Raw genomic sequence first — 16958 nt, forward strand, 5'->3', positions numbered from 1 at the left:
CTGTTAGCCTGTTTAAAGGCCTATTATACTATATGCTCATGAAATAGGCTACCATGTCTACATTTTAATGGGCTTATAGGCTTATTTTTAGTTAGGCCCATCTAATTCTAATAATTAAATTATATTTTTATATACATTTTTATATTAATGTTACACATATATAATAATATTGCTTATATTAAAATAATATAATTTCAACATTCTTATATAATATAACTAAATAGGCCGGCCTGTTAGGCTTTATAGGCCTTTTAGGTGGCCTAAAGCCTGGCCTGTTAAGCTAAATAGGCTTTTTAGAAAGCCTAAGTCTGACCTGTTCGTCAAAAAAGTCTGGCCTGGCCTAGCCTGTTATAGGCTAGGTAATAGGCCCCTGATAGGCGGCCTGGCCTGTTTCCACCCTTAGGAGGAAGTGTGACATGAATGAGTTTTTTTTATTTTTTAATTAATAACATAGAACATTTTAAAAGGGGAAAATGTGAGGAGAGGTGACATGTGGCATGAAGGAAAAAAATGTGAAAAGAATATGACATGTGGCATGAATGAGTTTTTTTTATTATATTGATAATAGATTATTATACTCAAATTCATTTATACTTTATCCAGTTATTAATTGTCTAGATATAAATGAAGTGAGACCAGAATAAGAATACCAAGGTTGGGATAGGTGATTTCCCTCTAATATTACATGACTAATGTTTATTATTTTGGTGATTTTTCAACATTTATAATATATTTCGAATAATCAACGATATTTTCTTTAAATAAGAGAGATATTGTTATATTAGCCATTAGTAAATTTTAGGGCTTATTTGAAAGAGAGAAAATTGACGACTAGTTTTTAAATAAAAAATACTTAAATATGCTTTTAGTCCCATAAGTATATATCTTTTGAATTTTTCCATTTAAGAATAATTATTGGTTAAAGTCCTCATTCACTTCTTGATTTAATTTTAGTCATTGATGTTAGTCAAACACTCAAACTCTACTGTATGTTGACGTGTCAAGAACTAAATCCAAATTTCAAATACATTATAGGGATGAAATCCAAAAAATGAGGATCAAATTTACAATGATCAAATCCAAAACATAACACTTTATAATGGTCAAATCCAAAAAAATACAATGTAACCAAAGGACTAAATGCAATATAAACAAGCTTAAACTTAGTGCTGAATGGTTCGATAAGGATTGGTTCGGTTCGAAACTCGACTGAGTTCGATACGAGTTACATTTTTAGCTCGAATTTGATAAGAGTTACATTTTTAGCTCGAATTTGATATGAGTTACATTTTTAGCTCGAGTTCGACTTAGTTAAAGTTCACGGGCTATTTGGCTCATTTCGAATTGGTTCATTTGAACAACTTAAATAGTTAATTAATTTTTAAAAAATACTACAAAAGATTTTATATATATAAATATAACATTGTTTATATATAATAACAGTAAATATAAAAAATAATGCACGAATAATAATAAATATAAAAATTAGTTTATATATATATCAAATCAAATCATGAATCTAACGAATTGAACTGTATCCAACTCAAGTTTGACTCGTTTATTTAACGAGCTCAATTTCCAGTTTAAGTTCGACTCATTTGGTTCATGTACCAAGTTTGTTGAGCTGAATAACGAATTGAATTTGAACGAATACCGATAAACCGTAAATTGATTGTGGTAAGTATTAGTGTATTACTATTTATTAGTATGTATGGTAGAAAATATTTTTTTTCTGCCAAATATTCTCTCACTTTTAAGTAAAGAACTAACTCCTTCAAGGTTTATGGTTGTTCTTCCCATTAAATGTCGCTCATAGGAATCGAACCATTAACCTTAAGGATAAAGTAGATCTTGGATTTTAAAAATATACAGTGTTCCAAAAATTTCATAAAAAGTAAATTAAATTTGGCCAATTTAACATAAAATTATGATCTTTATTGTTCAAAATTATTATTAACTCTTTTATTTTATTCCAAATATTAATGTGATACAGTTTAGCTTATAGTTTTAAACTTCATGCATTAAAATTTAACCTTTTGAACTTAAAATTTTCAATTTTTTCTGGAAAGCCTCAACTCATGTTATAAAACTCATGTTACAAAGTAGTCGCATGGAGCTTGAAAAGGACTTTGCCATTTTTTTCATTTTTTGAATTGATTGAGAGAAAGATTTTTGTACTTATTTAAACGCCTAGAACCATACACGTAGTACAAGTACAATAATATACGTTACTTACATTTTACACGACATTAATATTTTATACGAATGAGTCACATTTTATATATTTTCAGGTTAACGTTATCTTTAAATTTTTCAATGAAAGTGACTCTTAACAAATTCTGTAAATTAGTTAACATGTTGAAGAGTTTGGAATAACATTTGTTAAAGAATACAAATATATAAAATGTGTATTAAAAATATATAATATTTAAATTGTCAAAATTTTAATTATATCACTTCAAATATAAATTCTGAGAACCATCAAAAAGGTTCAAAAATTTGATTTATATAAACAATACTAAAAGGAAGAAATATTCTTATTAGTAACCAAAAAAATATATTCTTTAACATTTCCATTTATTGTTGATAGCTTAGTTAGGCATGGTGTAGTAATCATGCATGACTGTCTATGTCATATCATTGATCGACATTTCTTTACAGCCAATAGTTTCTTAGAGGAGTTCAACAAATTTATGCCTTATTGTCAAGGATTCCAATACTTTCTTATCCTTTACTTAATTTTTTATTATAACAAAGAAGGATAAGAAAAGAAAAACTCTAATAAGATATATGTGCACCTACAATAATAGGTTCAATAAATAAATATTTTGAAAATAAGGAATGTAAATTGGCCTAGGGCTACTCCAAAGATAAGTTGAACGAGTGTTCCATGCCATCATCAATGGATGAAAATCAGTTGTCCCATTTATCATGTTACATTATGTCATGAATCAATTGAATATTGACACTTACATGCAAAAAAATAAAAAAATATACAATAATATTTTTATACTATTTAATAGCATATGATTGGTTTTGAACATGGGTACAGAGGATCCTGGTTCATCAACAGAATTTTCAATTGCTAATATTATCTTCAAAAAATATATTTTATTTATTACGTTAGAGTTCCAAACCCCAAAAATATCTAGTATATAACTATATATTGTTAATATTCTCTTCTTATAAAATAGGGTTATATTATATTTTAGATCCAAATATATTGGACAATTTATTGTCTTACTTATTATAACTAGTTGCTTTATGGCTATATAGCAGTAAAGTAAGTCTAACCCTGCTTAAATATAATTATATATAGTATTTAAAGTATAAGAAACTATTTATAAAAAAATTGGTGTGTTCTCCGGCATATAGTAAATGCAATATAATTTAGCTAAATTTTCTTAAGAGTTTAAATATCAAGAATCAGATTTTATTTGTTACCATAAGATAAAATATTTAAAAAAAATATGATTATAATTTATCTTATAACATATTAATAATATGGAAAATGAAGTCTGTGAAATACATTTACTAGTAGAGAATAAATATTGTAATTTTTCTTAATTTGTATTAACACCTGACAGGCATATTGCAAGCTAGCTAAGCAAAAGCTTGCTTTGGTTTGTCCCTTGTTCCCATGTTACAAAAAATGAATTAGTCAGCAAATAATTAACACATATTCTTGTTCACTCCAGCTTGAACATCATGTGCATTTTACATAAAAAAGAACATTCATGCATTTAAATAATCAATACCATTGCCACAGGAGGGAGCAAGATAGAGTTTCTTACAATTTTACATGTGTACTCAGCAAAAACAATTGTAGTTTTATGTTTTTTTTTAATTTTTATGGAATCTTGATATAGTGTGGATGCAAGGGTTACTCTTCTTAATTTAATTGTTTTTAACTAAAGGACAAATGATGCTTGAGAATTTAGAGTTGCACGAGTGGTGGTGTAATCAAATCATTTGAAGATGCTGCAATTAAATTTTGGGTTAAATTTAGACTCAACTTTTAGAATTACAACTTGCAAGCTAGCCCTAGTTTGCAAATATTTTATTGTACCAAAAAATATTATTAGTGCATGAATATAGTAGAGATAAAATGGAATCGAATGGGAAATCATTAGTTTCAGTTTTTTTCCTCACAATATAAAGTGAACATTTCCATGGAAGGGTAAAAATGGAAACATCCAATAATAGAAAATGACTTCTATTTCATCCCCACCAAGCCTCCAAACATATATAATATTAGGGAAAAGAACAAAAATCAAACCTTAAATAAGATAAATATCGTGAGGGTTTAGTTTTTCAATGGGGACAATGTTTTAGCCTTTTAGGGTTAGTATCACATTGAAATACAACCAAATGGTGTTTAAATAAATAAATAAAATAAAATTAAACCTAAAACGATGAAGAAATATAACTATACAACTCTAAAACAACATTAATTAACATTTATAATAATATAGACATTGGATTGCTAGTGTCAAGTGAGAAAAGAGCCAGATCATCATGCAGGTTCAATGATGAATTTGTTATTATGGTTATGGCACCAAAAATTTCGGCTAAGAGATTTGAAGTACAGATAATTAGAGACATATACGTATTTGCATAAGGGAATGGTGTGGATTATTGTTGTATGCCAGGATATACATATACCTAAGAGTTTGAACCTTTCAATTAATTAAGATATACTATACATGTACCCCCAAAAAAATTAAGATTATACTATATATTATGCATTTCAATGAATGTCCAGCTGTAGTATGCTGTGAACAACAGCATATGGTTGACTTAAGCAGCATTATTATTATATAAAATTTTGTCCTTTTTGTACTCACCAAAGAAAATAAATATATATGTCCTCTTCTAACTTACTTAAAACAAAGAAAACCGTCCTTTAATTAAGTTGTTTTGTAAATGATTTGTCCAAGTCCTCAACAACTATAAACTATTAGAAAGAGCCATTTAGGCCTAGCTATATGGTTGGTTGATGCATTTCATGATATATATATATATATTTTGGTGGGAATTGGAAAGTTTGGTTCTCTGAGTCAAATATGGTGGTGGAAATTAATATATGTATGTGTATCATTCAATATTTCCTTTTAATTCATGTTAATTATATTTTTATGGTCTCTTTGTAAATTTATTTTTGGAAGAGAATTCAAGATTTGAGAACAAGTGTATCATAGTTTAAGTACTGAAAAATCTACTACTTCTAGATTCTAACACTTGATAAAAAAAAGTAAAAGTTTATATGTTTTTTTAATTTTAAAATTAAATAAATGAAAAACTTATAATGTATTGAATCGTTATTGATAGTGATAAGGATTTTATGACAAATTCTTTAATTAGTAACTCCAAACAAGATTAATATCTCCATTTTCACTCAATGCACGTACACACACATAGATGAACTTATACTCAGATTATTAGGACATTTTGTCTTTTATCATCTGATCTAAATGGACTATTCCCAAGTTTATTACAAAAGTAAAATAAATAGATAACAAATCGATGTCACCGTTCAAATACTTTTTTATAAAGATTGTAGGCTGCCTCATTACCTGTCAGATTTGGCCATTGGAATTGGATCCATGAGAGTAGTTTGCAATAAGAAGTCTTATTGTGTTTTGGGTCCTTTTAAAAAGTGGGGTTTGATAAACTGGGTTTTGCAAATGTGCATAGTTGATAAAGTCATAAAACCAGCCCAACTTTTGATAGGGTTGTCTAGCCCTAAACCACCCAACCCACCAAGAGGAACTGATCACATCTGCTAGACCACAGTTTTATACCACTCCATATGTCAGAAGATGTGTTTGACCAAAAAATATTTAATAGTTATAATTTTAACTTAAATAATTTTTCTTTAACCAATTTAGAGTTAATGGTATATTGAGTGGTACAACAAAAAGTGGGACAACAAATGTAATCCCGAAGATGAATAGACTGATGCTTAAGCCCATGAAATATATTTTGATATTTTGAGTTAATGTTATATTAGACTAATAATTAATTTAAACTTACCTTTAGTTATTTTAGTTAGTTAAACTTTATTTGCATTTATATATAAGTAATCAAATTTGCAATTCAATTCATTGAATAAATGAAATACACAATCTTTTTTCTCACTCCTTTGTTTCTAAATAAACCAATCAGGTCAATAGTTATAGTGGAACATAGAAAATCAATGACTGTTCACAAACACAACTTTTAGTCTTTTCCTTATCCACTAATTTACAGCAAAGATGTTTATATCATAAGCAAAAGAAAGTCACACCCAAAAAAGGGAGTTCTAAAGCATCTACAAAGCTTTTGTCCTATAATTTAGATATCATTAAACTTGTGTGTCATAAATTTATACATCCCTGATCTATAAGTACAAACTTCAAACTGAAGGTATGTCTCAAATTCCATGCATGAAGTCTATATGAATTGGCTTCCTCTGATTATCTTCTAACACTTTAAACAAAGGCACTCCATATTTGCCACTCTTTTTCTTGTGAATTCCAGAGGATACACATGACACACTACAACATTAGTACCCGGCAATGCCTCAAAACTGCGGTCTAATATGAAAAAATCGATGTCTTTGTTTCTAACTGTTGTAGTCTAAGGCGTTGTCTTTGTCATTTTTTCCCCAAGACAGAAAATATGTGTCTACCCAAGAATTGTTGTTACCTAAGATTAACTAGGAGATGCCAAATTCAAAGTTATCTTTCCTTCCAGAGCTATTAGATCCATTACTCCTCCTAGATTGACCACTATGGTGTTCTTGTGCTCCTAATACATTATGAGAATCTGCATAGCCATCTCTTAGAGATGGTATCACCTCTATTGTTCTTGATCCTTTCCCTCCCTCATTCCTTATTTCCTCTATTCTTCTATTAGCTTCTGCCATATCTAAACGTTGGCGAGGGTTACTTTCAGTGCAAGCAACACCAATATGGATTAGTTGTTCAATTTCACCTTGTGAGTTATTCCTTGAGGTTGCAATCTGAGGATCAAGAAGTTCCAATTCCCTTCCCTCAGATATTGCTGATGCAACCCATTGCACTACATCAGTTCCACCCTTTCCATTGCTGAGATATTGAGAAGGGAATTTGCCAGTGAGTATTTCAAGTATAACAACACCAAGGCAATAAACATCACATTTATGTGAGATTTGGCCTTGTGCTGCTTCAGGAGCCTTATAAGCAAATAGTGTTTGTGTTGCATTTGCAGGGTTTATCAAATGGCTAAAACCATAATCTACTATAAGTGGTTCATAATCTGGTCCTAGGAGAATATTACTGGACTTGAGATTTCCATGTGGTAGATCAAAAGAAGCGAGCTCCATGTGAAGATAATGCATCCCTTCAGCTATTCCTTTTACAATCTTTAAACGTGCAGGCCAACCCAGTTCAGCATGTGATGGTCCCCTATCACCTGCAAAATGTATAACATAGAATGCTAACTAAATCAATGCTTTTTCTTTGTTAACATTGCAGTTAAATCTATACTAGGATTCGGCGTGTGGAGAAAACATAATCACATAGAGTTTCTTGTTATGTTCTCTTTAGTTTCACCCTTTTGGCTAAACCAAAATGCCCCACTTTTTAATCTCTTTGTTAATATACATCAAACATGGACCAGAACTCATATTCTACTCTGTATTGTCCTGGCAAGTCAACCAAATGCTACCTAGGTTTTATCATGAACTAAGAAGAAAAGTTATTCATTATAAATAGTACCTCTTTGCTAGCTTATGTATCATTTTGTATACTTATTTTTTTAACAGAATGCTTATCAGCATAATTTGATATTACTATTAATAATGACTGATATTACTATTATGTATCACTATAATCACAATTCTGCTCAATTTTTTTGACTGTAACTAAATTACATTATTTATTTTTCTATTATTTTCTTTTCCAGTTGATGTGTGCTGAAAAAATCTGGAATTGAAAAGGTTAGGAAGAACAAGTCTTACTTACCATGCAGCAAAAAGAGTAAACTTCCTCTGGGAACATATTCAGAGATCACTAGTTTCTCATCCTTTCTGTAATGATAAGCTAAAGGTGTCAAGATATTCCAGTGTTTAAGGCTTGCAAACTTCTTCATCTCAGCATCAAAGCTATCTTTTTCCAATGCATTCATTTCTCTAGTCCTTTTCACCACCACTGCAACTCCATTAGCCATCACAGCTTTGTAAGAAGATCCAAATGCTCCATTTCCTAGAACTTCTGCAGCTGCTTTCATCAAATCTGGTAAGCCAAAAATACCCTTCTCCTCATTTATCATTACAAGTTCTCCAACCCCCTTAACATGATGATGTCCGGATCCACTTTTTCGGCTAGATGTTGATTTTCTCATTGATTCAGCAGGCGCTTCTCTTTTCACTGGTGCAGTTACTTGAACTTCTACTGCATCTTCATTAGTCTCTTTTCCAATTATACCATCAAAATCCTCATCACCCTTCTTTTTCCTTGATCTCACAAACAAATAAGCAACAAGCAAAATAACCACTATGCATGCTGCTACAATGCCAGCAATTGCAGCTGTGCTAATCTTACCCTTATCTGTCTGAGATGCATTACCATTATCAGTGATGATTGTGTTTTCATTCTTTTCGGCCGGAACGGGGCTTGGTGCCTCCTTTTTTCCCTTTTCATCACATTTTGTCTCAAATTTCTCACCACAAACACCAGAATTCCCACCAAAGGAACTCTCATTGAATTTTAATAAACTAGCCGGAATTCCACCTTCCAATTTGTTGTTTGACACATTGAAATCCACCAATGCAGGGTTATCAAGATCTGGAATAGTTCCATTAAACTGATTATTCTCCAAATGTAACTCCATAAGATGAGGCATTTTAGACAATGATGAAGGAATTTGGCCTGTGAATTCATTACCATCTAGCCACAATTTCTTCAAAGACCTCATTTCTTGAAAGTAATCTTCAGGAATTTCTCCTGAGATCTTATTCCCTGACAAATAAATTGCTTTCAAGAAACCAATTTTACTAAGTTTTGGTATAGAACCATTGAAAGAATTTTTCACAAGGCTTATAGTTCTAAGAGCCTTAAGTTCAAGCAATGCATCAACATCAATTTCCCCTTGTAAACCCATATCTCCGAGGCGAATCCCGGTGACTTGGCCATTGTTGCATACAAGACCTTCCCATTGATCATCTTCACTGCAAGGTGAGGTGCTAGCCACCCAAGTATCAAGAGCTTCAGCATTGGAAAATGATTTTTTCAGACTCAACAAAGCTTCAGCTTCTGATATAGAATATGCCATTGGAAAAATGTTAATGAATATGAAAAAGAGATTTAGCTGGAGGATTATTACCCCAGCTATGGCCATTTGCTTTTCTGAGAATTTGGTTCTTTAGGACCTATTACCTACAATGGAATGAGAAAGTAATTTTTGGTTATTTTTTTCTCTGCTTGCTATTTTTTCGTTTTAACTTAATTTGCTCTAACCCCTGCATGCATGCATGCATGGTGTGAGGCTTTTTTTGTTAAGAGTGCAAGAGAGCCTCACAATGAAAGAGATAAAATTGGAACTTTGGTTGAAACAGACAAGAGTAGTTAAAAACCGTTTTAATTCTTTGGTGATAATTCTACTATGCAATTAGTATTGTAGGTGTCTTTTGTACTACTAAGAATATTTCCTCACTTTTTTTGGTAAGGAATTAATTCCTTTCGGGATGAGTGGTTGTCTCTCCCAACAAATGTTGTTCACATGAATTAAATCTTGACATTTTGATTTTTCTGGGATCTAACGAAATTTTATATTATTAGACCAACACTTTATTTATGCATAAAGATGAACTAAGGTCCTATACAAGAGCTCAGTAGACAAAAAGTATTGAGCACAAACACGAGCATGTTAAGTAATGAATATCCTGTTAATCATAACTTCTGCAATGGCCACTATGAAACATTAAATTTAGAATGGTTGATCTCAAAAAAAAATTCAATGGCTAAAAGCCTTTGTTTCAAAATTTGAATATTGTGTTGCCATATTTTTGCTATTTTGTCATGTCATATTATTGCATTGAATTATTGGTCTCTATTGGAGAATGTAAAATGTTTGGTTGATATCAAATGCCACTACATCTCACTAGCTAGGAAGACACCGCTTGATCTAAAAAGACTAAAAAATTGGAGGTTAGATTCTCATAAAGAGCAATCACACACATTCAGAAAAAATTAGTTTATTACGAAAATGTGGAGATTTAATACACTTGGTAGGAACAAATACTACTAAAGCAAAAATATGCAAAAGATTAGTTGAAGTGAGGAACTAATTTTGTTTGAGTGTGTGATTCTTGTGAATAACAATCACATATCTAAAAAAAGATTAGTTCATTACCATAAGGTGAGAAATATATTCGGTAGATGCAAAAAATGTCACCGCAAGAATATGCAAAATAAATTAAAATAAATATAAATACAAAAACTGACATGACACATGTATTGATAACATTATTAAATATAGTAAATAGTAAAGAGTGATTGTTAATTATGCGCCTATATTTATACTATATACAAAGATAAAACATAGTATAATTATTATCATTAACTAATTTTTAAATTGATATTTTGTTTTTAATTTGTACAAAAACTATATAATCATAAGTAATCATCATTAATATAATAATCATTTATCCCACCTTAAATCGGACATTATAAAAAATATAATATAAAGTACGCTCAATATAAAAAATATTATAATTCTAATATAAATTTGAATATTTAATATCATAAAATAAAATTATGGATTGATAAATATGAAATGCATATTGACATGATAATACTATTAATATTTACATGATAATACTATTAATAAAGTTTGTGATTCCTTGTTGGAGTTAATATATTTGGGAAAAGAAAAGATTGAATTCTTGAAAGCTGCAATTACTAAGAATGGAATTGGTTTTTAGAATATAGTGTAGGGTATGTAAAGAAATTTTAATCTATTCAGATTTTTTATTTTTACTTTACTGTTAATTTTATTTGGGTGCTGAAATGGTGACCAATTGAGGGCTGTCGGGAGAAAATTATATCACAGAACATATGTAAAGATATTTTTTTGGGTGCATATAAAGATATTTTTTTCAACAGTAAAAATACTATACTAGTACATGCTATGTATTACAAGAGCCAAAAAATATTGTATTTTATAAGTCATTACAACTAAACTTTATAAAGTCCTTCTAAACCGTATTTTAATATTTTATAAGTAATCCTTTATATGTATTTTATATGTGATATACATTATCACTTTTATTATTATTTAATTGGGAATATATTTGTTATTTTATAAATAGTGTCAATCCATATACTATAGTTAATGATTTGTTGAGAAAATATATTGAAGTTACAAATTTAATAATTAAATATTTTTTTGACCAATCACAAAATAGTATTACATTTTTTTTGGATAGAAAATATAAATTCTTTTCTACTCACATTGTCAATTTCTTAAACAAAACCATATTTAAGTTTGATTGGGCAATTCGTATCATATTCAGTCCAATTTGGTAGCATTGCTTATCACGTATTCACGTGTTGCATTCTTCTAGTCAAGACACGATTACCTATGAAACGTGATTCACCTGCTTATGTGGGTCCACATGCACGTTTGTAGTGTCGGCACGCAACAACGCTTGCCTCACGATGTTACCACCTTCTATGACCAATCCCTAAAATCTTTAAAATAAAAGTGACATAGCATATATTATATTGTTTGAGTTAAATTCTCATGCATTATTCCCATAAAAATGCTTAGAAGTTATTACAATACTGGTAAAAAAGTTAATTGAATTGATTAGTTCACTATCAACATATTGATTATATATCATTAATATTCAAACAATATTTATTGGAATGGGCAATTAAGTATTTCGAGAAAAAAATGATTAGTTTTTCACACTATGTATAAATAATATCCTTAAATAATGTAAAAATGTAATTGAAGTTTAAAATTAAGTTAAGGATAAAACATTAGGAACTAAAGCATTAATTGATTAATTAATTAAGTGTCTAATAAATTAGTTTCCCAGATAAATGCATGTTAAATGATGAGATTATAGTGGATTGTCTAGGACTTTGGGTGTTGCTTTTTATCATGGTATCATCATTATGTAATTTTTTGATAATAAAATATGATACATCTCTATTTCATTATGTATATGGACATGGTAAAAGATAAAAAAAAATGTATGGAGCTTCATTTGATTAACAATAATATGTTTTTTTGGTTGGCTAGAAATAATGCTATTTTTAACTCAATCAAATATTTTCTACAAAAATGCTAAATTTGTGAAGGTGAAAATCATGGTTATAATTTATAAATCAACACACAAGGAAAGGAGCGAGACTACAATAACCTATTCTTAATAAGAATGGAAGAAGTATAGCCAAAGCGAAAAGGGATAGAAAAGAGTGAGAAAATTTTGAACGCGCACTTATCATGAACAATGAAAATACCCTTTAATAATACACTAATATATGTTTATGTATGTTTTTAATAAAGCTCAAATTTTCTAATTAAATAAAATAAACTGCAAAATTATGTGTTTTGTATAAGCAAAATTTCTTCTTGATGGGGTGAGAGAAAAAGATAAATTGTGCTGTTGCAAAGTATGTTAATTTGACTTGCAGTAATGGTAAAATATTAAATATGCCTCTCCATAGTCTCCTACTTCATTCACCTATAATATTATGACATCATAGTCATTTTATCTATCATAAAACTTTACCCATGAATTGAATATACTTGACTAGTCTCTTACTTATCTAATTTTTATAAAAATATATACAAACAGTATATATATTTTATATTATTACAGCATCAATTATTATTAATGTTTATCATTAACTTTTCAAGAAAATAATACAAATAAATTATAAATAAAGAAAAAGATGTATGTAGTGACAGTATATGAGTTTTTTACACTATTATTGTATTATCATCATTAATTTTTTATTATTGTTGAATTTTCAGAAAAGGTATCCAAATAAATTGTGAATGATAAAGTGCATGTGTATAAATAATATATTGACTGTATGTAAATATTTATATCACTATTGCATCAATTTTCCTAGTTGTGAGAGTTTGAACGTATCCGACTGCCTTTTCCATCACAAAAAACACGTGTTTAAAATAAAAAGTAAATCCTTTAACACGATCATATAAAAAAGTTAATTTAAATAAATGAAAAATAATTTAATTCGGAAGATAAAGAGCACATGGCCTCACATCTCTTTGACTCAGAGCAACGCAGATTGAAGGAACATGCTTTGAACTCAAAATTGTTATCAATCATCCAAAATATTTCATTTTTATATACAATCACCTAATTTCATACATTTTTCTTTAACGGGGTTCTCCTAAAAATGACTAGTTCCCCTGACGCGGTGGTGGGTCGCCGGAGGTCCGGTAAGTCACCGGAGAAGTCCAATTTCTCTCAAACTTGTAGCCTTTTGAGTCACTTATTGAAGGAAAAGCGTAGTTCTGGTGCTTCTACCCTTGGAATTGGTGAAGAAAATGAGCATAAAGGTGATATTTTTGCCTTTTTCTTCTTTTTTTGATTTTTCTTTTTATTTGCCTTTTTTATTTTACTTTATATTTATATACATGATATGAAGTTTTTTAAGACATCGTTTATGTTTAGGTAATTGCAACTATTTAATGAGAAAAGACTTAGCCATTAATGTATTATTATTTATTTATGTATGTAAAAGTGTATGAGATTGCATTTGAAATTTGGTGATAGGATCATTAATTGTTTTATGGGTTCTGGAAATTTCAGCCAATAGGGAGGATTTGCAAAATTCAGATGGGGGTTTGAGATTAAATGCTTCAGCTTTGGATTTCCTTCCCCATCTTGTGGAAAACCCCTGCATTAAGAAGTCTAATGATAGGTGTGTGACAAATTTTGATTTCCGCATTTTAGGGTCTATTTGGAGTTGTGTATTTTGAAGGGAAAGATAATGTTCGAAAAATATAAAATATATTTGTAAGATGATTATAAAATATTATATTTCTCTTCATTACCCTTCAAAACTAAATTCGAAAAAACAAAACTTAAAATGGAAATAAATAAAAGCATAAGGTAGATATATTTTCCATGGAATAATTGAGCATGTTCTACAAAGCCTAAGCCCCATGAAATTACTGATATGCCCATGCTTTCACTGAAAAGTTAAGAATATTTATTGGGAACGGAGAGGCATAGGTAGATATTCTATATTCCCTATATACTATTGATTTTGGTGACATGACTGTTATATATATATATATATATATATGTATGTTAAGTATTTTTACCATATTCTGTATATATATATATTGAATATGATGTTTGGCATAAAAAATATATATATGTAATATAATGACAAACTTATTTTTTAGTTGAGTAAATAAAGAAATATTGTTTTTTGAAAAAATAAAATATTTTGCCATAGTTTTAGTAAATGATAAAGGAAAATTGTTGCCTATGCTAAATGACCAAAGGCAACGGTTTTCAATTGTTGGCTTTGTAAATGACCAACGACAACAGTTTTCAATTGTTGGTTTTATAAATGACCAACAATAACGGTTTTCACCCTTTCTTATAAGCAACGGTTTTTAACCGTTGGTATTAACGATGAAAGAACCGTTGCCTATTTAAATTACCAAAGGCAACGGTTTTAAAAAAGTGTTCCAAAAGTCAAAAAACCGTGGCCTAAACAAAAGACAACGCCTCAGACTACCACAGTTATAAAACCGTTGCCTATGACAAAGAGAACGGTTTTTCTACATTTGGCAACGGTTTTTAGCCGTTGCTATAGGTCAAAAATGTTGTAGTGAAAGATAACTTTTCCAAATTATCATATGTTTCACAACTATATGTGCATGACATGATTAAATATGAAAGAACCATGGGTTGAAAACTTGAAATTTCTATACAATTTATAAAATAAAATACTCACCTAATGCTACAGTGTTTAATACACATATGGTTTGAAGGGCATACTTGAACAATTGCACTAGTTAAATGGTATATTATTTAATTATGAATACTATTGCAAATAAACAGTAGTCAATATTACATTATTAATGTACCTTGGAAAAAGAAAAAGGAAATAGGTAACTATAGCATTCTCTTATTTCAACCTATTTGATCATAAATACCATGTTCTTATTCCTAGAGAACTGGTTTTTTTCCCCTTACTGTAGGACACCAGGGCCTGAAAGTCCCCAATTGACAATATTCTATGGTGGAAAAATGTTAGTATTTGATGGTTTTCAGCCTGAGAAAGCAACACAGATAATGGAATTAGCTACAAAATTGGCCTCTGATAATCCCAGCATAAAAGAAAGCCTTCCAAGTGCTCCTGAAATTATGAAAGAGTCCAAAGTGCCTCAAACAAACACTGCCTCTGAAACCCCTCGACCAGGAAACCAAGCTGTTGGCCCTGGTATGTGATTATTCTCATTTTTTCCCCTTTTATTAACCAAAAGGTTAAAGGTTTGATTTCAAGTGCAACACTTGTTAGGATAGACAGCTACACGTAGAAATGATTAATTCTGTCTCAAAAAAGGCAAGAAATACCCTTGATAATACCAAAAAAATAGAAGTTGATGGTGTTTGGCAAAACTTTCGGATAACTTGTATCCACTTATAAGAATATCTTTGTTGACATGTTTATGAAAATAATTTATATCATTTTATATGTTTTTTATATGTTTGTTAGATAAATTTATGAAAATATTTTTTATGATAAAATAAGTGTTTAATTAAGTTATTTGAGCACATCTGAATACATAGGAGACATTAATCTAAAGTCTGAAGCATTTAGAGGTTTACAACACAAATTGAAGGTTACATTTTTTGTGAAAACAGATATGAGATATCCAAGGAGAGCTTCACTCCTAAAATTCCTAGAGAAAAGAAAAGAAAGGTGAGAAGCATGTTGATTTTACTATTTTGTTTTGTCACCATTTTTTTAATTAATTTGTTCTATTTTATTTGATAGTTTATTACTTAGTTGAATCTTGAATTAATTGATACAGGGTTATGGCTAAAGGGCCTTACCAAATAAACAACCCCAACCCCATGCATGAGGGAAACAGTTCAGGGAATGGTGAACCTGAAGATCAGTGTTTAGACCTTACCTTGTAGAGGTTTAGTCTCATCATGACTTTAGGTTATACAAACTCTCCCCTTCTAACTATGCATGTGATTGTAGTAGGCTTTTGCATTTTGTTAGGTGACTTTACAGTTTATACATATTTAGGCACTCTATAATGTAAAGTTGTATCTATATTATTTATCAATGTGGCCCATTGTTGTAGACTAAACTATAGAATCTAGATGATTAGTTTAAGAAAATTCCAAGTATTTGCGTGCATGACTTTCTCATTTTTATTCAATGCAATATTTATTTCAAGGCTTATACATATGTAGTAAGGGACAAAAATATATCTACTGAGTTTGATACACTGTTACTATATCATTCATTGTTTATATGTAATATTATTTACTTTTCAGGAAAAGAAATATAAATTAAGAGAAGAAAATGTAACACTGACAATATATGAGTTTTATATACTGTCATTGTATCATTCACTATTGATATTTAATTATTGTTCACTTTTCAAAAAAATTGAAATGATGTGCATAGATTTTACACTATAAATTAACAGTAAATAATATATTAAATATATATTATTCTCGTATCATGAAATTGTTGTGTAATGACCATACAAATATAAGTTCAAATTCTAAATAAAATTTCTTCTCTTCTGATTACATATATCTATCATTTCTAATTTTCACGAGGTAGGAACTTTATTCACCAAAACACTTTTATTTTTCATTTTGGAAAGGTATAGTGTGGATGAATATTTTTAGAAGAAAATATTATTTTCATTAATCTTTTCAAAAATATTAGCCTGGCAAT

The 16958-nt window shown here is 29.5% G+C and overlaps 3 protein-coding genes across 3 annotated transcripts in view; 2 read left to right on the forward strand and 1 right to left on the reverse strand.

Annotated features, from left to right (window-relative positions):
- Window positions 1-2281, forward strand: part of LOC109360545 — a 15714-nt gene extending 13433 nt beyond the window's left edge. The window contains exon 6 of the mRNA XM_019605512.1: window positions 2271-2281. The gene's annotated coding sequence lies outside the window, so the exon portion shown is untranslated. The remainder of the gene's footprint in view (window positions 1-2270) is intronic.
- On the reverse strand, window positions 6234-9558 carry LOC109359481 (pollen receptor-like kinase 3). Its single transcript, XM_019604163.1, has 2 exons — window positions 7989-9558; window positions 6234-7437 (listed from the first exon to the last, which is right to left on the reverse strand). The coding sequence occupies exons 1-2, from the start codon at window positions 9361-9363 to the stop codon at window positions 6701-6703; spliced, it is 2112 nt and encodes a 703-aa protein (XP_019459708.1). The 5' UTR covers window positions 9364-9558; the 3' UTR covers window positions 6234-6700.
- On the forward strand, window positions 13265-16406 carry LOC109360371 (protein TIFY 11B-like). The gene is made up of 5 exons (XM_019605208.1): window positions 13265-13569; window positions 13823-13934; window positions 15232-15473; window positions 15899-15956; window positions 16069-16406. The coding sequence occupies exons 1-5, from the start codon at window positions 13407-13409 to the stop codon at window positions 16175-16177; spliced, it is 684 nt and encodes a 227-aa protein (XP_019460753.1). The 5' UTR covers window positions 13265-13406; the 3' UTR covers window positions 16178-16406.

The sequence above is a fragment of the Lupinus angustifolius genome, chromosome LG11, assembly GCF_001865875.1.
Source record: "Lupinus angustifolius cultivar Tanjil chromosome LG11, LupAngTanjil_v1.0, whole genome shotgun sequence".
NCBI classification, from domain to species: Eukaryota; Viridiplantae; Streptophyta; class Magnoliopsida; order Fabales; family Fabaceae; genus Lupinus; species Lupinus angustifolius.